This window comes from Protopterus annectens, chromosome 8.part1, assembly GCF_019279795.1.
Source record: "Protopterus annectens isolate FY-2018-M chromosome 8.part1, PAN1.0, whole genome shotgun sequence".
NCBI lineage: Eukaryota > Metazoa > Chordata > Ceratodontiformes > Protopteridae > Protopterus > Protopterus annectens.
This window is the reverse complement of record NC_056742.1, coordinates 111,246,902-111,270,836: the sequence shown is the minus strand read 5'-3', so window position 1 is coordinate 111,270,836 and position 23,935 is coordinate 111,246,902. Positions and strand designations below refer to the sequence as shown.

The 23,935-nt window shown below is 43.3% G+C and overlaps 1 protein-coding gene across 2 annotated transcripts in view; it reads right to left on the bottom strand.

The window, feature by feature from the left end:
• DEF8 (differentially expressed in FDCP 8 homolog) overlaps nucleotides 1-23,935 on the bottom strand; it is a 1,140,218-nt gene that overhangs the window by 886,784 nt on the left and 229,499 nt on the right. For both annotated transcript variants that reach the window (XM_044081732.1, XM_044081731.1), the window contains exon 2: nucleotides 10,408-10,539. In XM_044081732.1, the coding sequence (XP_043937667.1) occupies nucleotides 10,408-10,528 (121 nt within the window). In that variant the 5' untranslated portion in view covers nucleotides 10,529-10,539. The remainder of the gene's footprint in view (nucleotides 1-10,407; nucleotides 10,540-23,935) is intronic.

The window sequence follows — 23,935 nt, the reverse complement described above, 5'->3', positions numbered from 1 at the left end:
GGGCGTTCGCAAATGACGCTTTGAAGGGCTCAGAAAAATCGCAGTGACGGAGCCAGGCCTGACGTCCAGTGACTAGTCCTGTCCCCGCAGCTCTAGCGGCGCCTTCCGTTGCATGGGAGAGTAGCCGCATAGAGGTATTAGTAACTGACCTAAGAGTGGCCATACGGGTGGAGTGCAGAACCCTGTCCTCCTCCGAAATGGACTCTGGGGGGGATGCAGCGTATTCTTTAATAAGATCCCGCTGCATCCTAATGACATGTGCCAAGTAGTTCAGCGCCCTTACCGAGAAGGTCGCTGAACTAAACATCCGCTTCCCCAAGTGGTCCATCATCCGAGACTCCTTGCTCGGGGGGTGGACTGAGGGACTCTCCTGAGCCAGTTCCCTCTTGGTGGCCGCCGCCGTCAACATGGCATCTACCGGAGGCCCCTTACTCCAATGGGCACGGTCGGACGGTGGGCTAAGGATCCTATCTGGCCTCTTAGGAATTGGCTCCACGGTGTCCGGTTCCTTCCACGCCCTGGTGGTAATAAGGTCCACCAGGGCGTCGGCAGGGGTGGACACCCAAGAGGTAGACGGGCCCCCTTCAAATGTCTCCAACAACACGGACTCGTCCGAGGAAGACTTGGGGCAGACCACCCCCTTATACGGAGCATTTCCATGATGTCTCCAAATGAGACATCCTCGGGGGGTGACCGTGGGGAGCCTTCCCCTTCCTCCAAGTCCGTGTCTTCTGTGAGAGACTCGCGGCAGTCAATGTGCCTCCTTTTGCACGTATGCTTGCGAGGGACATCCTCTGGGGGGCTGTCAGAGGAGTCCTCGCAAGCAGCAGTTTGTTCCATAGGAGCAACTTGGGGCACTGAAGCGGGCTGTCCCAGGGGCCGGATGGTGGAAGCCTGGCCCAGTGCAGAGGGAGCGGGACGGAGCCGGAACAAGTGCCGGGGGTCCGGAGACCCTCAACAGGGCCCTCTCCACTACATCAAACGCCGAAGGGGAGCCGACCTCGATCAAAGGATCCGACAATCGGCTCCCCCTTGGATCCGAAGAGTGGATCGGAGCCGGCGCGCCGGATCCGGGGTGACAGTGCGCTCCGACACAGACGGTGCCGAAGGAGCACTGATCCCCCCGGATCCGAGGCTCGGAGCCAGGCTCCGAGAGGTCGGATCCGATGCACTCGAGGGCAGGGTGGGATCCGGTACCAGTACTATCGGCGCCGACCCACCCCGCCCGGCTGCTCGGCTCCAGCTGCTCAACCCGGATAGCGGGTCGGAGAAGGAGCAATAGGTTTGAAAAGGGTGTTGAGCTCCCCAGAGGGGAGGCAAGAGCACTCCATCTGCATCTGGGCCTGGATGAATCTTCTCATCATCCGGTCCAGATCAGCATCCGAAGGCTATAAGTAGATCTCGACGAGGCTACCGAGGTAGGCCTGGAATGCCTCCTCGATAGCCTCGACGGAGATCGGGTCTCCTCCTCCTCAGGACCCGGTGAAAAGCACACTGGGGACCGGAGCCGAGAAGGAGGAGACCGAGCCGACAACGGAGCCGGGGGAGAAGCCCGCTTGGCTGGCGGGGCCGAAACAGAGGTCTCGGCCCGCCGCTTGTGGTGCTTCTCCCTCCGGTCCTTTTTTCTAGCATCCCTCTCCTCTCCAGAAACGGGAGGTTGAGTCCCAGGAGGAGGAGGGGGTGCCACGGAGGGAAGAACCGAAGCCACGGTTACTCCCGAAGGAGCGGAGGTCGGAGCCGAGTCCGGCGGTAAAAGGCCCGCCAAGACAAGCTTGGACCTCCGCTCCTTAAGTGCCCTGGGGTTGAACCCTGCACAAATGGAGCATCCAGATGTGAGGTGTTCAACCCCCAGGCACCTAACACACCGAGTGTGGCCATCAGCCGGTGAAAGCTTATTGCCACACTCGGTGCATTTAGAGAATATAGATTTGGGCTGATCAGCCATCTAAATCTATACAGCTACTAATTAAAAGTAACTAAAACAAATACAGACACACAGGCCCAACACACACACACTACGCCAACAGCGAGGGGAGGGAAAAAATAATACTTAATTTAACTCTAAACAAAACTATCAAAGAGGGATACCTAAACTTCCACACAACTATGCACAAAAAACTTCAAAAAGTCTGAATAAACAGATATAAAATCTAGCACTTAGCTGAGAGCTATAGATACCAATCCAGTCACCAGCGCGGCAAACGAGATCTGAGGTCATGAGGGTAGAGCAGGGCATTATGGGTGAGGGGAGGAGCTGAGAGCTTGGATCCATAGCTGGTAAACCATGCTGGTTCGGATCCGATGTCGGATCCATAACCCACAGGTTGCAGACAAATGAATCTCCTACTTCAGATCTGCTTTTCAGCGGGGGGCCGTAATAAATTTTGAAGGTTTCCTGGGGACTGGTTCCACCGAATCAGGAGATGCCCACGCCTTTTGAGCTATGACCTCCATGAGAGGATCGAAAGGCAGAGACACCCAGGAGGTGGAGGGTCGAGATCCAAAAGCCTCCAGGTATACCGATTCATCCTCGGAGGGGTTAATGGATGGCCAGTTCCCCCTCTGTTTAAGGAGCTCAAGGATGTCTGGAAAGGAGACATCCTCAGAGGGGGATCTTGGGGACCCCTCCGATTCATCCAAATCGGTATCTGATGTTGTAGACTCAGGGGAGTCTAAGTGCTTCCTCTTGCAGGTCCTCTTATGCGGGGGTTCACCTAAAGGATCAGGAGAAACCTCGGAAGAGGAAGTTCTTCCCAATGGGGAAACCTGGGGTGATGTATCTCTGGGTCCGGGAGCAAGAGAGCGGGAAGAGGTATCTACAGGCACCGTAGAGGGAGGAGCTAAAGGAACCGACTGCTGACTGAGCTCAGGGGCTAGCACACTCCTCATCACCTCGAAGGCTCCTCTCCCAGGGAGGGCCGAGAGATCCCGCTCCGAAGAAACGGGGATCCCTGGTCCCACTGAGAGGGAAGGCTCCGAAGCAGATGTCGGGGCCGAGCTCACCAAGGCCGAAGCCCCAAGAGGGAGAGCGGGGTCGGACAAGGGTCCGATGCCACTCGCCCCCTCGGAACTGACCAGGGAAGCCCGATGCCCGGATCCCTCCAAGGAAGGTCTCAAGGAGGAGATAGGAGTCGAGGACGACAGTGGTATCGGCTCCAAAGCCGCAACAGTCACGGTACCAATAAACTCCGGCTCCGAACTCTGTAGGAGAGTCGAAGGAGGAATCTCAGGAGGGTGTAGAATAGTGGTCGTCTGCTGAGACGGGCTATGGAGCATTTGGGCTAGTGCCTGTGATTTTAATAGCCTACTCACCACTCTCTCTAAATCATGGTCTGATAGCCTGGAAGATCGGCTCCGATCTGAAAGCAGGGGAGAAGCTGGAGCAGAGTGTATAGATTCCAAAGAAGGAGATCTAGACCTCTTTTTGGATGGAGCCATCAGAGCTGAAGAAACCTCGGCTCCAGTGGGAGCCGATAACTTATCGGCTCCGAGTGGAGGCACAGATATCTCGGCTGCAGCCGGAGCCGAGACATGCTTTGATGCTAGGGTGTCTGCTCCAGCCGGAGCCGACACAGCTGCCGAAGCCAGGGTATCGGAGCCGAACGGCGCCGATACTGTAGCTTCCACTAAGGAAAGATCAGCTTTGGACGGAGCCGATGTCGACTCCGGCGAAGTCGAAACCAAGACCACCGACTTGGACACCGAAGCCTGGGTCTTGGAAGGCTTGGAGGGCTTCCCGGAACCGACCTTGGCCGGGGAGCTCTCAGGCTTAAGGAGACCCCTGAGGATCAATTTATTTCTACGTTCCTGCAGGACTCTCTGGCTAAAGGAATGACAGATAGCACAGGAGTCCTGCAGGTGTAGGGGTCCCAGGCAATAAATACAAGAAGTGTGACCGTCTGTCAGAGACATCTTCTGACAGCACGAGTCACACTTCTTGAAACCTGAGACCCTAGTATCCTTAGACATGTCTGACCTAAAACACACATACACACACAATCAGACCAAAAAAGGATACTAATAACTAAATTATTATTAAGAGTAACAATTAGTTATTATTAACAGTGACACAACACACACACACCTAATTTCTGACAGGAACTGTGAGGGTGGGAAAAGGCCTAAGGCCCGAAACACAGAAAACTATGAAAGAGTGAACTAAGTGGAAATACACCACACAACACCCACACCTAGGAAATCCTGACAGGAACTGTAAGGGAGGGTAAGGCCTAAGGCCCAAAGCTCTAAGACCTAAGAATAAGGTTAAAGAAAGGGGTATGGAGCTAAGTGAATACAGGATTTACTAAAATTGCTATAAAGAAAAAATTTTAGGGAATTGGATCTAAATATCCTGACTAACAACAATATAAAATCACTTACCAGGAGCTGGTAAAAAAGATGACCTCATTAGTGAAGCGGCAAACGAGATCTGGGTAATTACCACCTTGCATCATGGGATATGGGGCTGCCTCGAGCTGGTAAAAGTGACTCTCGAGCTTAGCAAGTGCCGAGTCTCGGCTCGAACCCATCCAGCAAGAATGAAGGCGAGATTGACAACTTAACATCGGGTATTATCATATTACCTGGTCCATCGGCGGAGATCATATACCAGCTGGTATAACTTAATACGTCTCATAAACCAACATAATCATATACAATCTCCTTCTCCAAGGAGTAGGAAGAGAGATACATGTCAAATGTCTCTTGCAGAAAACATGCAAATAGCAGTTGCCAATCACAAAGGCTAAACAAGTGGACACGTGCCCCCCCATAAAAATATCAAAAGAAATTAAGTCAGAATTAGCTAGCCAGAAAACTACCTTAAGTTATGTCACACACCATTTATGGTTCATATAGACTAAACCAAAAGCATACAGCAGCAAGCCCTTCACATCATCTCATCTGCACCTTACAGTCAAGTCACAATAGCTTTTTTCTTTATTAATTGATCAGCACCACAAAAATTTCCATTTTTCACACTTTTGATGTTATGCATAAGTTGCTTCCAACACGCCTGATTCAAACATCTAAGCATGAAATGATGATTTATAACTACTGCTCAAAGAATCAAGCTGCCAGGTTAGTTTTCAGAGACCTGCTTTAATTTTGATCAGATTATCAGAAAGACTGTTTCAATGGCAGATTAATGAACTAGTATTGAGCAAAGATATACTAGGATGCATGAACTCTATTTACTTTTTTCCTCAAGGAAGTCAGCCTTAAAGCATATTTTTAGAAAAAAAAGCAATGGTCACTACCACAGCTATTAACAAAAGTTAGGATAAAGCTTAAATCACAGTGCAGAAATGAAGTAGCAAGTCTGGAAGACAAAAGAGCTCTTTCAGGCCATCATTACCTGGAATGATGCCACTAGATAAGCATGTCAAAATATCCAAATGTGTTACATTCCAGAGCACCTATCACTGGGCTAAAAAGTGTCCAAAGAGTTATGAACAAGTTAAAATAATTTAGGAAAACAAAATATCTGAAGATATGGAAGAATGTAACAAATTTAATTTCCCACAGATGTACAGTTTCATATGCAGAATATAGTAGTAATATAATATAATTGTAATATCCAGAGCTAATACTCTATGCATATACTACACTGACACACTCCCAGTTGCAAACATTATGCATCCTTATAATTTATGCAGTCATTACATTATACATCACTTATAATCTGCCCAATCATTTTCAAACATTATATGGCTCATTCAAGTCCTGCCTGCTTTTAAAACTCATTCCTCCCCTGTGTATATTGTTCACACAATTTCTATTTTTTCCTATGTAGTTTGCTCCTACCCTTTTCTAAAGATCCCAATTCCAGTTGTTTTATCTCGGTTACTATATTCACTACTTTTAGTATAGTCGGTTTAGACTTTGATTTCTATTTTCTAGTAATTGCTTTTTTGGTAGCCACCATAATTAGACACAACAAGGCCTTACCATGTTTAGGCAATTCCGATTTGGTATCGTAGCTCAGAAAAATCATCTCCCTTGTACCACCACTTTGCCCACCCAGCATTTCTGACAGTGCACCCTGCAGGGAATCCTTAAAGTCTTCCCAGAAAATATGTTCCCAATTACCTCTTTCTTCCCTGTTATACCTCCAACATTTGCTGTCTACCCAAGGAAAAATTCTCTGGAGTCTACCTGGGTATAAAAATATCTATGTAAACATTTCCAAGCAAAAATCCTAAATCTTCTCGATTTTGTTGCATATTTTGAGACATACATATATCCTCCCATTGTTTCTTTGCGAATTGCTTATCCAATCTCTCTTCCCAATCCTTTCTAACCTCCTCTAATTGATTCTTATTATTATCATGCAATATTTTATATGCTGCACTAATTACTCCTGTTTTAATGGCAGCTTCTGTTCTAGATTCTACTAAACACTCTACCAGTGCTGGTCTTTCATTTAGGACCCCCTATTTCTTCCTCTTTGCCTATAATCGGATATCAATCCTTGATACAGAAGGCAATCTCTAACCTGCAGTCCAAATACATTTTTAGCATCTTTCCATTCTATCATCTTTCCCTCTCTAGTTACTTGCTCCCATTACCTTGGTTCCTTTGTCAGTTTTCTCCAATAAAGTCCAGCCCTCTCTTGCCAATTATGGTCTATATCCCTAACTGCAGTCATCTCTATCTGATTTTATATTCCTGGCTAAGGACAAATTATCTGAAACAGCAAAACAGAATGAGATGTGGAGTTGGAATGATAATATTTTCAAAGACGTTGGCAATATTGGCTAAAAGTCTATGCCCACTAGGTGGGCGTTTACTCTCAAAGAAAATACAAAACAATTAACACCCAATGCACATCTTGTGGAAAGAAGGTATGAAAAACTGTGCACAAAAGAACTTCCAGAATATTCATAGAAATCTGCATTAGAATCTGTCTCCTTTTATATGCAATATGCAAAAAAGCAATGGAAAATTAATTCCATGGACATTAAGTCTGTGTTTTGCAAGGTGTGAAACCCACTCATAACATTTATGTCTGCCCTTTTCTGAAGAAAGACATGTGGGATGAATGTGGAAACTCTGTAAATGTGTTTGGAGTCTCGCAAATGCATTGCTTTACTAGTATAAGTGAAAGCCATCAACACTACATATGGAGGGAGAATTTCACAGGTTGACCATGTGGTGCTAGAGAACAGTAGCATCACAGGAGTGTTGCTGGTTGCATGAATTACTTTGTAGAGTGGTTCTCAAAGATTTGCCACTTCAGTTATTTACTATATAAAATGTATCTTTACTTGGGAATTGACTTTGGAATGGTGAAGGGCAATACAGAAAATTCTTCATTCTATGGCCATGGAAAAGGCCAGTGCAGCAGGACATTCCCTTTACCCCAGAGGAGATGAACTTACTTTGGCTGGAATTAGGATAAGTTCTCTGTAATGCCATGCAAAGCAGAACAGATAACTATGATACTTCCTGTCAGGGATCCAGAGCAAAACACATCATCAAATCAGACTATATAACAAACAAAACTGTTTGGAAAATTCATTCTGCAAAAGTAGCTCTAAACTCAACCCAAGATTGTTAATATCAAGTGGGTGTAAACCTCTGCTTTATATGGAAGCCTAACATATTCTTTTCAAGGGAGAACAAAGAAAAGGTTCACCCTTTTGCTGACAGTTAAAACCAGTTAAGAGTGGCACACTGTACCCTCACAGGAGAAACTCCTGGTATGTCAGACAGCCTCACCATTGAAGATCGTCATGTTTTAGTGTACGCCTACAACTGGTGACTCAAAGTGTGACACCATTCTTTTAATTTGTATCACAGATAAATTATTCTCTGCTTGATGTGATTAATTCTATAAATCCCAGTGCAGACCCAGAAAACAGTGGAATAAAAGAACTCGTTCAAACCCAGAAAAGTCACAGTATCCTGTTGTGAACTCAAAAAAAATGTAGACCGTCTTAATAAGAAATTTCTAACTTCTGAGCAAAATGCTAACCTGCATTTTTTTCTTTATAGCATGAGGAGGATATTGTTAATTAAGTCTGCAGTTATTCCATTTAGGACATTCCAATGCAGTATTTCTTTTGTGGGATTTTTTTTAGCTGCATATCTTGTGACAGTTTTGCAGCACTTTCTAGCTTTCTGGCAATAACTATGTACATTGCTACAGTTAAGTGTGTGAATTGTACGTGCATTTATCTCAGTTGAGTTTGTGCAGCCTGGATATTTGTTCAACCTTTTCAAATAATAAACACACAGCTTTAAAAAAATGATATTGCTTCTTTTTAAATGGTATAGGTACTGATGAAATGGACTGTATAGACTGCCTTTTGTATAATACAGGCAGAGGCAACTTGTCCTTATAAACCTGAATACAATATATGCACAGAAATTACACCCACAATGTACTGATAACAGATGTTATGATGTTGCGGCAATCACTGCTTCTTACACCATCACTGCTGGTGCTTTAGCCATTGCCATATGTGCTGCCTCTCCAACTGGCTTTTATAAAGTAACATCAAGTAATGTGTACAGGGAACCTCATTGTTTTGCTTCACACTAACGTTGCTTGTGCCACCTAACATATGCTGATATTGATAGATATATGCACTGTCTACAATGCAGGCACTGTTGATGCTACAGTTTATTGCCACACAGCTTTGGCTTCTCATATGGATGTTAATATTGCCATGCAGTCACTGCCTCTGTAGTGCATATAAGCAATTGCTTACTGCCAGTTTTTATGGTTGAACATGCCCAACAAATCTGTGCCTGGGGCAGATACCTTATTTTTCCACCCCTCTTTTTGTACTGCATTATAAGTACAAGACAGAATGTAGGTAACTGCTGATTAATATGAACTTGGAAGTACGATGATGGATGTGGGTAAGGAACTGAAAAGGGGCTTCTGAAGGAAGTGGTCTAACAGATGGTATCTAATTGTTTAATAATTTAAAAAAAACTGTGTTGGGAAGGTGAACATTCTTGTTACTGAAAGAGAAATGCATTGAAATGTGCTGGATATTGGGGTACTTAGGCATCATCAGCAATGTGAAGATACAGTAGTAAAAGCTAGTAAAATCTTAAATTGTGTTAAGTGGGAGTTGGCTCAAAGAACAGAGACGTTATTAGGTTATTCTACAACACACAAGTTAGAAGTCATTTAGAATTATGCACACAGTTCTGAAGGCCATATAGTGAGATGGATATCCAACTAGTGAGGGAGAATGTGGCAAAGGTTAGCTAGGGTAACAAAGGGATGGACAGTGGCAGATAAACTGCCAGGATGAGTTATACAGGTCCATCTTTACTTAAATCCAGAACAGATGGGGTATGATATGGGTGCATGAAACACAAAGGTGGATCATGTAAAGGAACGAGAGGAAGGACTTAAAGTCTCTGAACTGATGGTTCAAATTTTAGGCTGCTGGATATAAGGAAGTTCTCTTTTCTAGAAAGGGTGGCATACGCTCTAAGTGGCTGATGTGGTACAAAAAAAAGTGGAGTCCTTTAAGACTGGGTGGGATAAATGGGACAAGGGCAGGGACTCTAAAGATGGGAAGTTACAACTAATTGGGCATACATGAAATATTAAAACATTTAAGAGGCATCAATTACATCTAGCGCCAGTTTCACACAGTTGTTATTTTCCACAGTGTCACTATTACTGCCACACAACTTCTCAAGGGCACTGTTAGTGCCATGCAGTTTCCATCTTACTCAAATGCCGCTAGTATCACAGACAATGAGTATCATTTATCATTATTAACACAGCAAATGTTGTACAGCTTCATAAGGAAATTAATCTCTACATCACAGTGTCAATGACGCCTGCCACACAGACAATGCTACTGGCATGCAGTTGCTGCTTGCCACGCTCAGTTCTTCTTCTCTCAATGACATTGCAATCACAACAGTTAGTGCTACATAGCACTATACAACCTAGTCATTCTAAATCCTTGATGTGAAAGGCAGTGCACTATAATTGACTCTCACATCAATTTTGATAAGTGTTATCACCAGCAATAGCTCTGTAGACTACCCCAACTTATGCCACAGTTTACCATACAGCTTCAAAGTAATACTGTTAGCATACAGCAGCCTCTCAAAGACACAAGTGACTCTTGCAACCAATGCATCTCACACGTATGCTGCTACTTCCACTTAGTTGCTGCCTCTTAACACCAATAACACACAGCTAATGCTACAAAGCTGCTGCTTTACATCAACTTGCTAGCTCATAATAACCCTACCAGCATCACACAGTTACTGCCTCTAACACAGTCATCACTAGTATCATGTGACAATGGTCTCTAGCACAGATATTGCTTGTGCTACAAAATGGTGGTCTCCTACATCAGCTGAGCAAAAATTACATACTACCACCTGGATTTCAGTCTGTTATTGCGATTGCAGACTTGCCTTTACACAGCTGACGTTCATTATCCACTGTTTCATTATCACTATCTTCAGCGACCGATACCTTGTCAAATGGATTGAGGTGAGCTTGTCGAAACCGGGCAAGTTTTTCATCATATTCCATAGCAATCAATCCTACAGAAAAAAATACATTAATGTGAATTAACTGATAGCAAACTATGGAAAGACTAAAGAAAAGTAGGTACTGATTTAAAAAAGTATGTCAAAATTGGACCTCCAAAGCAGGGTGGAAATGAACATATAAATATTACAATGCACTTAATGGGGAAAAACAGAAAAATGAAACAAAAACCACTTGTTACAGGGATAACAGCACAACTGGTATCCAAACCCCATGATCATGCATTTAAAAGTTAACTTTCTGGTACTTCTCTGTTGTCTGTCTTGTCTTTTTGATTTCTAAAAACATTAATTAAATCATCTTTTCTTCTTCTACATTTCAGGCATACAGTGTAAATGAAAAGCTTCACATGCCTCCACACATGCTCTAAATGATACACAGTTGGGTGGGTACACACGAACTCGCTCACACACACACACACACACACAAAACTGATGTATCAGGCGAAAACCTATTTTAGTATACAGCAGACTTTGCTAATTCCTCACTAAGAAATACTTTTATCTCGCTTCCTTTGAAGGGCCACACCTGAAGAGGCACTTCAATCTTGTGACTGCAGCTCATTATCAGCCACAGAAAGACAAGGAGCAAATCTCTATTAAAAAGGAAAAGAGTTCGCTTTTTCTTCTGCTTGCTTTCACTTGGGCATAATCACATTCTTCCAAAAGCTTCAGAAAGATGGTATTTTCAAATTATTCACTAACTTCTGACATTCACAGCCAGTTTACTTCAACAAACTGTTAAGTTGGGTGTTCATTACACTTAGTACTTATCATTTATAATATATAGTACTCTTTACTGTTTATGCATTTAGGTTCATACTAGGCTATCTGCCCTAGGGCATTTATAAGCCTAGCCAGAGAGTGTTTGGCTTTCGCCACCCATTTTAAATTAATTTTGCTATGCCCTTTTTCGAGGTTAGTATACTGTGCCTCTGTCTAACAGTGACACAGAAGTGATACCCAGGGTAAACCTACGATCTCCCATCCACTCATCAAGATTCTTCTTGAAGAGAGTCAATGAGGGACTCTGCCTAATCTGGACTGGGATTTTATTCCAGAGTGAAGGGAGCCTCTGGGTTATGAATCTGTCCCTCCAGTATGTCCTATTTATTTCAGTGCTGAGGTTCAAGTCTCTCGAGTGCGTAGCTCGATGGGATTTAGATTTTCTGAGGTGCAGCATGTCCATTAATTCCGGGTTGGACATGGCTTTAATCGTCAGGCAAAGATCGCCTCTGAGCAGGCGGTATGCCACTGAGTAGAGCTGGAGTTTCTTTAACCGGGCAGCATATGGCATCTGTTTGAGCCCTTTGATCCTCTTGGTGAGGTACTTTTGGGGTCTTTCCAGTTGCTGCAGGTGTCTGGTAAGGTACATCCCAAAAGGGGCATTGTACTCAATTATGGGCCTGATGAGGGATGAGTAAAGAGGCACGATGACCTCCCCTGATCTAGATGTGAATCCCTTCATGATTAAGTGGGCTATATAAAATGTTTTTCTAACCACTTTGGCTACGTGGTTGTCAAATGAGAGATTGCTATCAACTTGGGTCCCCAGGTCCCCAATTACTTCTTCTGTACTTAATTAATTACCATCTATGTGGTAATTTGTGGGCACTTTGTTTTTGCCAATGGGGATGACTATACACTTTTTGGTGTTTAGCTTGAGGCCATGGCTCTGGCACCAGTTGTCTGTTTCTATGAGGCTCTTTTGGAGGATGCTTGTGTTGGCTGGAGAGTCGATTACGGTGCCCAGTTTGCAGTCATCTGCGAACTTGGTCAGCCACAGTCCTTCTGTGTTGGCCTGTACCTCCGAGAAATATATACCGAACAAGAGAGGTCCCAGGACTGAGCCTTGTGGGATGCCACTTAACTGGTTTGGAGTCTGACATGGCTCCAGCAATTCTAACCATGTGGGTTCTGTCCTTGAGCTAGTTTGCAACCTATCTAGTGACAAATTTAATTGTTTATACTTGTTAAATGATGTAGTACACATCATGGTTGAACTTTTACAGGCTCAGACTAGATGAGTGAGCTTTCACATTTGGTAAGCATGAAATCCAGACATGTCACATTGAAATTTTTTCTAATGTATATACAGTAATTATTTCTAATAAAGAAAAGGTTACAGCAAATATGTAACAGCTAAAAATGTGTAAATAGTATATATTTACAATAAAGGTCAGTAAAAGAGAAAGAAGAGAAATGGTGGCATAGTACAAATGTAAGGGGAGTAGGCTGCGCAACTTTGTGGAAGAAGTTTGATGTAGAGAGAGGATTATGTCAACTTTATGTAATTTGATCTTAGTTGGAACAGGTGTGTATGCCTTGTTTATTACAGGAGGTAATGTGATCTTTTTGAAGCTTAGAACTTTTGGAGTTTTCTCTGATAGAAAGAGGGAGGGAGGGATTTCCAGACAAAGTGGGCATGCCTGGTTGACTAGATAGATGTTCTAGGAGTGGAGAGTGAGGGTGAATTTTGAGATAGCTTGAAGAGGTTGTAATGTACTTTTCATGAAGTTTGACAGAAAGTGGGGCAAAGGATTGGAGATGTACCAATCTGAAGAGCTGATTACCTCTTTGCTGTACTGGAAGCAATCTTCCTTTTTCAAGGATAAGCACTGGTGTTCTTGATTTGGGGAGCTGGTGATGACAAAACAGATGGAGTTAAAAATGGTTTTAAGAGTTGTGGTGTTGTGTGAGAGCAGTGGCAAAAATGAGTAGACCATATTTCACCTGAGGAAAACAGGATGCTTGATGGATTGGGTGCCACAGGAGAGAGGAGGGGAGCTGTTTTTAGCCCAGAAATGTGACAGTGAAAGTTGAGACTCTGGCCAAGTCAGAGGCCAAGAAACTTAAATGAGGTTGTGGTTTCAATAAAACACTTACCTACATCAGAAATGCTGAAGTTAGATGGCATTTCAATCATCTTTGGGAGGATCCAAAGAGCATGACTTGGCTTTGGAAGTGTTTAGAAGTCTATGCTGAATAAGTCTACAATGAATTTCATGGAGGTGAGACGGAAGCCGATTCTTAATGACAGAGTGAGAGGAGATAGATCTATATATGACCATGTCGTCAGCATACAGAAATGGAAGAAGGGGGGTGTGCAGAGGGAGGTTGTTAATAAAATTGAAAAAGGACAATAGTGGAGACAGAATGAGGCCTTGGTGAACACCTTTAGGTAGCTAGCCAGAGTTGGAAAAGGCCTTACCTATTTTAAACCTGAACTGTCTGTTGTCTAAGACACTTCTGAACCAGGGTATGGAGTCATTAAAGCAAATCTCAGTAACACAATTAAACAAGAGAGAATGATCTGCTAAATAAAAAAACATTTGTAAATCTAATAAAAATTGCACAAGTGCTATTACTTGTGTCTGTATTCAGTAGTATATTGTCAGTAACAGTCCAAAGGGCTCATGGTGCTGTGATCAGGCCAGAAGCCAAGCTGTTTGTAGGAGAAGAGGTGGTATTGCTGAATGTACTGGGAAAGTTGGTTGGCACAGAGATCTTTTCTAGTATTTTATCAAGACCTTGAAGGATAGATACAGGGTGGAACTGGTTCCAGTGGAATGGAGTTTGATTGTTTGGGGAGGGGGGTAACAACCAATGTCTTCCAAACAGAAGGTATGATGTTTTTGGTGGACAGATGTTACAGATGTGAGTAACAGGGAGGGCCAGGAACTCTCTGCAGTGGTAAAGAAACTAGGGAAGAGTTGTCAGAGCTGGGGAGTCTTGATTTGATATTGTTGAAAAGTTTACCTGTGTCACTTTAATAATTTTGAAGTAGAAGGGAAGAAGGTAAAGAGATTAGGATGGGCAAAAAGATAGTGGATGGGAGGTTGTCGAATTTGAGGAGAAAGTCATTGAGCTTACAGTGGATTTCCCACAATGAAGGAAGTTGTAGGGTCTGGAGTCTGCTGGTATTTTGCATCCAGTAAAGAGCTGACTTCTTCCAGAATTGTCTTGTGATTGAAAAGTACCAGTTTATCTTTCTTTGAGAAAGGTGGATTTGTGTCTACAGATTGACTGCTTGGCTTAGTTTGATAGTGTGAATGTGCCTGGTGATTTATGAAAGGGTAAGATATCCATTTGTAACATGTTTTAGTTTGTAGGAGCTGTTTTAGTTACTTAGTAAGCCAGGTGGAGTTTTTTGTGGTTTTGAGTGCCTTTGTACTTCTGAGAATTATTGGTTTTAAAATTGGAGAAAAGAAGAGGACAGGAGAAGAGGTTTGCAGAGTTGTAAGGATAATTTTCCGAAACAATGGACTGCCATGAGCAGGATGAAAATTTTTTTTCACATTGGTTATGCTATCTTGTGATTGTGGTCTGAAGGCCTTAAGGATGGTAGGGAGTTTGATGGAAAGGCTGGAAATGTAGAAAGTGATACGGTGGTAGTCAATGAGTGAAGGAGGAAAGATGGTGATGTTAGATATGGAGGCATCATCATTGGTAATTATAAGGTCGAGGGTGGAGTGCTTACAGGATTTAAAGTTAGGTCTTACAGGTTTGAAGGACTAATTGAATTAGGTCAATGTTAGCCAGAATGAAAGAGATGCCTGAACAAAGGGGAACGAGAAAGCTTATGTTAAAGTCTCAGAGGATGAGAACCTCACTACTGTTAGAGAAGCAGTTGAGGATGGTTGATAAAAGGCAAGAGAATTTTAGAAATGTTGTCAGTGTAAGGATGTAAGGTAAGGCTAAAAAGAGGTTGTTACATGATGACATGGGAGCATTAAGAGAAACTGGTTTGGATATGAAGGACAGGTAATGTTGGCTTGGGAATAGTGGTGTGATTGAAATTGTTTTTGTGAAGGATTAAGATTCCACCACCTTTTGTTTCACCAGGTCTACTATCTAATAGACAGCTGAAGAAAGGGAAGAGATGTTGGAAGTCTGGGTCATTAGGTTTTAAGCCAGGATTCTGTGACAGCGAAAATGTCAATGTTGAGCTGTAGAATGAAGGTGTTGATTTGGTAAAGCATTTTTTTGCCACTAAGATCTAGCATGCCAATTTTGAGAGTAGGGAAGAGAATATTTACAGGAAGTGATAAGGATGAATTGTGGCCCAGGGTTGAGATGAATGTTGGGTGGGGAACAGCAGCATCAGAAGTTTAGTATTCTAGAATTGTACTGCTTTAACCGTAATAATACATAAAATCCAGATCATTCCTGCAGAATTAATTGCAGATGAAAAGGAACTAAGGGCTGCATCCTATTCCTGCATTATTGTTCCCCACGTTATTTAGGTGCCCATTGCTAAAATCAATGTGTGAAATTTAATTTTCTCATCTAGTGTGCCAGCACTTCTCTTTCCCAGGATACAAACATGTCAAGACAACCATTTGGCAGTATCAAAAGTTGAGTTACACTAAGCAGACAGTAGCAACAGCAGAACAGTGTTAACAGCAAAACTGAATATACAGTAGAAAAGCAGAAATGAAAATTACTGTAATACTGCTACATTCTGTACAGCTTGTTGAGAAGTGTTTATAAGGCATGGAGGAATATTTGCCACCATCAGTAAATAAAACCATGATACATACCTGAAGGGCTGTAAAATAAATAAATAAATAATAAAAAAAAGACTAGCAAGTCAGACTCACTGATACACATTATCCATGTTATGCAGCTGCACTTGCAGAATTAAATGTTTGTTCCCAGATGTGACGGATTTTTTTATTCCCTGGTAAGCATATGCTGTGTTCACTGCTGTCTGTCTGATTTCAAAGATAAATTTATACTGTGAACGTAAACGTAAAAGTTAATTTTGTGGTACAAATATGTTTTGTGAATCTGATTAATTTTAAAGTAAAGTCATGTTCGGCAAGACCATTCCAGCAACTGGAACGAGAAGGGGGAACATGAGCTAATCGGAGGAAGGGCACTGAGCAAACTGATCTGTGATATATAACCAAGTATCCTGTTTTTTGCTTATTTATAGCACTTATATTGTCTGCTGCATACTTCTCTAGCTAGTTTCACTGTGTGTGAGGTATTAACTGAAAATTTTCTACAATTGTTAAGCATCTGTTTGGGTTTGTTTGTTCTGATTTTTGTTTCCCATCCTCCCTCCCTATTGGTATCCTGTTCTTATACTTGGTAGTTTTGCAGTTGCCCACCCCTACTATAAATTTGATCTAGGACACTCCTCCCAGTCTAGTGTCATTACCTCATTCTACCCAATACAGGGAGAACATTTGACCAACACACTTAGTTTCTTAACCATGAATTATCTTCTGCTCCTCCTGTCTCCCTTTCCACTTTACAAAAAAAAAAAAAATCTAAGCTTGTTTCCTGCCTTTCCTGTAAGTAGACTAGTCCTGATACAGATTTGCTGTATTCAGGACTGTTTGTAAGATTAAACTGAAACAAAAAATACCGAAACCGTAACCAGTCACAATAAGTTTATTGCTCAGACAAGAACAACTAAGTGCTTTCGCCAAGGTAAAAACCATAGGTTTTAGCCTATGGTTTTTACCTTGGCGAAAGAGTTTAGTTGTTCTTGTCTGAACAATAAACTTATTGTGACTGGTTATGGTTTTGGTATTTTTTGTTTCAGTTTTGTTGCTTGGGGTCATTGACCTAAATTTGTTTGACTGTTTGTAAGATTCTGAGACCCCAAGCCTTTCTCTGCTGGAGGGAAGGCTTCTAGCTTATCAGTGGGAGTGGTAAGCACAAGGTAGCTTATCTAAAAAAAAAAAAAAAAAAAAAAAAACTTTATGCATCGCCACTTAGCTAGGGTTAAACTATTCCAGGCACCATAAAAAAGTCTGCTCTTTGAATTTTCCCTTACAACTCAACTAACCAGTTTTAGTTTTAGTAATCAAATCTTTTTCTTTGAGCTCAGCACTTGTTCAGAACTCGTTGTAAGCACTAAATAAGCTACAAATTACTACAGCACTCAACTTTCCTCATTTGTCTAGAGAGAAAACAGTTTTCATTACTTAATAAATAAGCAACTATCTAGGCACTACAACCTGTGAGAGATGCACTTATATAGCCAAACTGGAAGCAAAGCACTCTTCACCCAAGACTGGACTAGACAGTCAAGAGGAGAAAGTAAACACTTACACCACACTCATCACACAGTCCCTCAAAACCTACACCACCAAAATACACACATAGAAACAAAAAACACACACCTACATTCGCGGAGCCTCTGAATAAAAATCTGCCCAAGCAACGGGGACCTCCAAAGCAGAAAAGCAAGCAACCTCCACCCCCAACACAACCCAAATGACACATAGCCCACAAACTCAGTGTGTCACTCAACCCCAGCCGATAAGGCAAAACAACGTACCCAACTCTCTTGTCATAGGTGACTCTATAGTCAGGCACACTGATGTTCCACTCACCAGGCTAAACAAGTAGAAGGTTACTGTCAGCTGCCTGTCGGGTGCCAGGGTCCACCACATAACCCACGCACACAGGTCACTCCAAACAAGTAATTGTCCATTTTGGTGTGAATGACGTACCTCCCTGGACTACATGAAAACAGATATGGAGGAGCTGTCCAATCTTGTAGCCCAAGAAGGTATGACCATAGCGCTGAGTAGCATCCTGCCATCACCCAGAATGATAGCACAGTACAAGGACAAAATGATTGACTTCAACAATTAGCTAAGCTTCTGGTGTCATACTAAGGGGATCCAGTATCTGTCTGTCTGGAATGACATGATCGACAGACCCTGATGCTTTGCCAGAGATGGTCTGCACCTGTCACCCTTGGGATTCCGAATATTGGCTAAGGCTCTTGCCATCACTATAGTACCTTTTTTAGGCAAGGTTCAAATGACAAATTCACCCCCGTAACAGGTAAAAGCAAGCAAAATCTGAGGGTAATGCTAATCAACGCTAGAAGAATAAACCTTAAAATGCACTTCTCGAGGCACTCCTTAAAATGGAGAACATCGACATCTGTGCAGTGACAGAGACCTGGTTCAAGGCTACAGAGAGCACCCCTGCATTACCAGGCTATAACTCACACCACACCTTTCGGCCACCTAACCTGGACCGAAACACTAAAGGTGGAGGCATGTCCATATTCATTAAGGATATCCACACCTCCAGGCAAGTTACTCAGCATAATGCATCCGAGACTAGTCAAGTACAACTAACTCTGGGCAAGACCGCAATCCAGATTATAGCTTGCTGCAGATCCCCCATCATGGCCCAGGATTCCCACTCCTCATTTCTTGATGCACTGGAAAATATTAGGGTACAACCTAACATTCTAATGGGTGATTTCAACTACCCCACCACTAACTGGTAAAACTACTCATGTGTCAACATTTTCTGGACTTCGTAAATTCCAATGCCTTGAATCAACTTATCCACACCCCCACCAGGGGCAGCAATATCCTAGACCTGGTCATTACCAACATGGGCAACCAGTGTTCCACACCAGAGGTCAGTTCCTCGTTGGTCAGATCCGATCACAAGCTAATCACCCTAGACATCCACATCCCGTTCCCCACCCCCCATTTGGGAAACCATGGTATAAAATTTCTGCAAAGCCAACATCACGCTTAAGACAGAAGTGCCAAACTTCACGACACCCATGCAGACGGATAATAGACATACGACTGTTGAATCCTACACAAATGCACTTTATAAGCACTTACACGAGTGCATGGATCGTGCAATCTCCAACAGTACCAAGATGCTATCCTCCAAAAAAAAGGAAGCCAATCTGGTGGTCCCCTGCCATAAACAAACTCTACAACAGAAGAATGAAATTGCTGTAAAAAAAAAAAAAAAAAAAAAGAGTAAAATCCTAGGATTGGAAAAACTCCATGGTCAGCCTCATTAAGAAGCTGAAATCCCTCATAAAATTCTCCAAAGCTAGTTACAAAAACAAAATCGCCACTGATTCTAAAGACAACCACAAAGCATTCTATAGCTATGTCAAGAATCGCAATGGCAGCACTCAGATCTGCTCCGAGTTACAGCACAATGGCACTAAATATACAGAACCAATTGATATTGCCAACATCCTGGCAGATAGGTTCAGTGCTAACTTTATCCCCTCACCCCCTAAAGGGCCCATCTCTATGCCAGAAGAATGCAAATTTCCTGTAATCACGGCTGCACAGGTAAAACCCACACTCTCCAAAGCCAAGAACACAGCATCCATGGGACCTGACAACATCCCAGGCTGCGTTCTACACAAACTACAGAAAGTACAGTTGTGTACACTTACCATAAATGTAGATGTTAGAGTATATTCACTGTTGCAGTCATTACATTTGGGTAATCTGCTTGCAGGTTGCCCTCAGTCGGCCTGATTAACAAAGTCTTGGGTCCTGCATTGGTTGCTGTCTCTTCTTTCATGACGTCAGGTCGTCAGGGGTATAAAACATGCAGCCAACACCATTACATCAGTTTTTCTTGCCCCAGATGTCAGGTGCCCCCTAATGGGAAGCAATTAAACATGAAAGCACAAAGATATACCTCCAACAAAAAAGCAAATACAACAAAAAGGATTTAAAGCATAGTAAAGGAAAGTAGAGGTATAGCCAAAAGAAGTTAGGGGCTGGAGGGAGGGTAACCAAGACTGCAACAGCGAATACACTGGAACATCTACATTTATGGTAAGTGTACACAACTGTACTATGTTCTTCGTGTTTCACTGTTGCAGTCATTACATTTGGGTAGATTCCCAAAGCTATGGTTGGGAGGAGGAGTTTAGATAGCATTAGGGCCAGCTATAAGGCCCTGCAAGACTGCAGTGGCAAAGCCAGCTCTGGATTTAAAGAAAATTGGCAAATGATAATGCTTGGTGAAAGTATGTACAGAACTCCAGGTAACAGCTTCTAGGATGTCCCTGGTAGGGGTGCCTCTGAGAAAGGCTGCAGAGGTAGATACAGTCCTGGTGGAGTGAGGTTTTCCATGGTGCTTATAGCAGAAATTAATGCAATGGCTTATCCATTTAGAAATGGTTTGCTTTGAAATAGCCTTCCGCTCTGCCTCTTCAGCAAATGCTACCAGCAGTTGTTCAGATTTCCTTTGAGGTTTAGTCCTGTCCAAGTAGAATCTAAGTTGTCTGTGCAAACCTAAGGAATGCAGTATCCATTCCCCCTTTATTCTGTGGACCGGGAAAGAAGGTTGGCAAATGATTAAGAGCCACACTGGATACCACCTTGGGCATGAAGGACGGATTGGTTCTGAGTGACACCCTATCCGCATGAAACATGATGAAAGGTGCCACTGCCATAAGGACGTGCAATTCAGATACCCTTCTAGCTGAAGTGATTGCTAAAAGGAAAGCTGTTTTCCAAGAAAGAAATTTTAAGTCTGCAGTATCAGTTGGCTCGAAAGGAGGTAGAGTGAGTTTCTCCAAGACAAAGTTAAGGTCCCAGGCTTGGGTTGGAGCTCTCCTGGGTGGTCTCAAATTTTTGGCCTCTGTGAGGAACTGCTTGAGCAGTGGATGAGAGAAGAGGGGGAGTTCTGTGTTATAATGAGCTGAAATGGCTGAGGTGTGGATTTTAATGGAGGAAAAAGACAGGCCCTTGTGAAGCATCTCAGTTAAGTATTGTAAAATTTGAAATAAATTGAGCTCTGCTGTACTCATCCCTTGAGATTGGTTCCAGGCACAGAATCTTTTCCAATATTTCAGCATAAGACTTTCTAGCACTAGGCCTCCTTGCCTCTAAGAGGATATCCATCACAGGTTTGCTGAGGGATGGTAAAGGAGAGATTAAGTAATTAGCCAGGCTGCAAGGTTCAGTGTTGGAAGCTGAGGGTGCAGAATCTGGTTCTCCTGCTGAGACAGCAGGGAAGGAGTCTGAGGCAGGTGCCATGGAGATAACCATGACACACTGCACAGGAGGGGGTACCAGTGTTGGTGTGACCAGTCTGGAGCAATCAAAATCATCCTTGGTTTGTCCTGCTTGACTTTTAGTAGTACTTTGGAGAGCAGAGGCAGAGGGGGGGGGGGGGGGAGGCATAGGTTTTTCCAGCTGAAGGACAGAGTATCCACTTTCCAGGCTTGTTTGTGGGGAGTCCTTGTGCAAAATTTGTCCAATTGGTAGTTCTGGGGAGAGGCAAACAGGTCTATATCTGGGCTCCCCCATTTGCTTGTCAACATGTTGAAAATCCTTGGTTCCAGTTTGCACTCGTGTGGGTCCATGAGGTTTCTGCTTAGTCCGTCTGCCAGTGTATTTAATTTTCCTGGCAGGAATTGAGCTTGTAGGTCCACTTGGTAGCTCAAGGCTGTGTTCCACAATGCCATGGCTAGTCTGCAGAGGGAGTAAGAATGTGTACCCCCCTGCTTGTTTATGTACCACATAACAGTGGTTTTGTCCGTCTTTACCATTAGTTGTCCTGGAAGAATGTAGTCTTTGAAGGCTGTCAGAGCATTATGTACAGCTAACATATCTTTTTGATTGATATGCAGGTGCATTCGACTTGGGTTACATTTGCCCTGAATGCATTTCCCTGCAAGGTGAGCCCCCCCCCTCCCCATGCATAGTCTGATGCATCTGTTGTTAGGGTTTGGGCAGCAGGGGGTGGTGTGGAAGGTAGTCTCTTGTTTTGGTGGCAGGCCTCTGCCCACCAAAGGAACTCTAGGCGTAGGCAAGGCATGATAGGAATCATTGTTTCTAGGCTTTGAGAATGTTGACACCATAGGCTTTTTAGGTATCACTGTAGTTTCCTCATATGCAGTCTTGCATATAAAAATATTAAAATCCACGAGGCCATGAACCCCAAGGCTTGCAGTATTTGTCTTGCAGATAGCAGGGCTTTTGTGGCCACTTGTTTGAAGTAGGTTGTCAAATGAATTTGCTTTTCTGGCATGAGGTAAGCCATCTGGGAAGTTGTATTCAAGCTTGCTCCCAGGAATATAATTTGTTGACAGGGTACCAGTTGTGATTTCTTTTAGTTTATGGTGTATCCCAGACAAGTTCGAACCCTTTTTACAAAGGCCAGATGATTCAAAAGTATGTCCTGGCTTACTGCCTGAATTAGACAATCGTCCAGGTATGGGTATATTTGAATACTTCTTTGCCTGCAAAATGCAACAACTGGATCTAGGCACTTTGTGAATACCCTGGGCGCAGTAGATAAGCCAAAAGGCAGTGCAGAGAACTGACAGTGCGTGTAGCCTGCTTTGAAGCATAGATATCTTCTGCAAGATTCCCTGATTGGGATGTGCAGGTATGCGTCTTTTAAATCTAGTGTTGCCAACCAGGCATCTTTCCCTAGCATAGGAAGTAATTGATGAATTGAATGGCATCTTGAATTTTGGAATCTCCAAAAAGGTGCTTAGAGTAGACATGTCCAGGATAGGATGCCAAGAATTGTCTTTTCTGGGTACCAGGAAATGTCTCGAGTAGAAACACTGTCCCTTTTCCTCTTCTGGTACCAGTTGAATAGCCCCCATGCTTAAGAGAGAAAGTACTTGTTTTTGGGCCTCTGCCCACTGATTTGGGGGTAGGTCCGGCCACCCACTTGGTGTTGGCAATGTGTGGAAGTGAAATCTGTACCCCTGGGACACTATATTTAAAACCCATTTGTCCTGGGTAATGACATCCCAATTCTTTGCATGAAGCGCAATCTTTCCCCCCCAAAGGAGCAGTCAGATGATAAATGCTTGGAAATTTTAAAAGGAAGCCACTGAGACAGTTTACCATAGGGGGGAGTCTTATTATTCCCAGAATTGGAAGTAGAGGCCCCCCTACTGCTTAGTTCTGTGAGTTCCCTGGGACTGAAACCTGAGGTTTTTGCTGTGTCTGAGTTTGGCTTGAGAAGACCTGGAAGGGGCTGGAAAGGACCAATTCTTAGAGGGCCAGTGCCTACTAAATCTAGGAGGCTGAACTTGTAAAAAATCTTTAACAGCTTGCATAGATTTAGCTTTATCTTCTATCTTTTTAAGAACGTCCTCAGCCTTGTTGCCAAACAGGCGGTCCTGATTTAAAGCAGCATCCAACAATTTAGCTTTAATATGATCAGGCAAAAATTGCTCCTTAAACCAAGCATGCCTTCTGAGTACAGACCCAGTAACATCAGCCATGCAAGAGGCCTCTAATGAATCAAAACCACATTGCAAAGTATGTTTTCCAACTTGTTCGGCAGAATGCATTAAATCCTGTAATTCTTTATTTCCACACAGTCAGGAATCAACATAATTTTCTGCTTAAACAGTCCAATAACATGTTGCTGACATTTTAACATATGAAACTGGCAGTTTAAAGCCTTAATGGCCAAGGCTGCAGAAGTGTAAACCATCTTACCCCATCTATCCAGCGCCCTGGAGTCTCTATCAGAAGGGGTAGGATTTTTAGCAGTAGAAGCCTTAATGCCCTTGGGCCCCTGTGAAATAGTCTCTGGATCTGCAATAGGATTTTTGAAAAGGAACTTGTGGGACTCAGGGACCCTGCAGTATCTG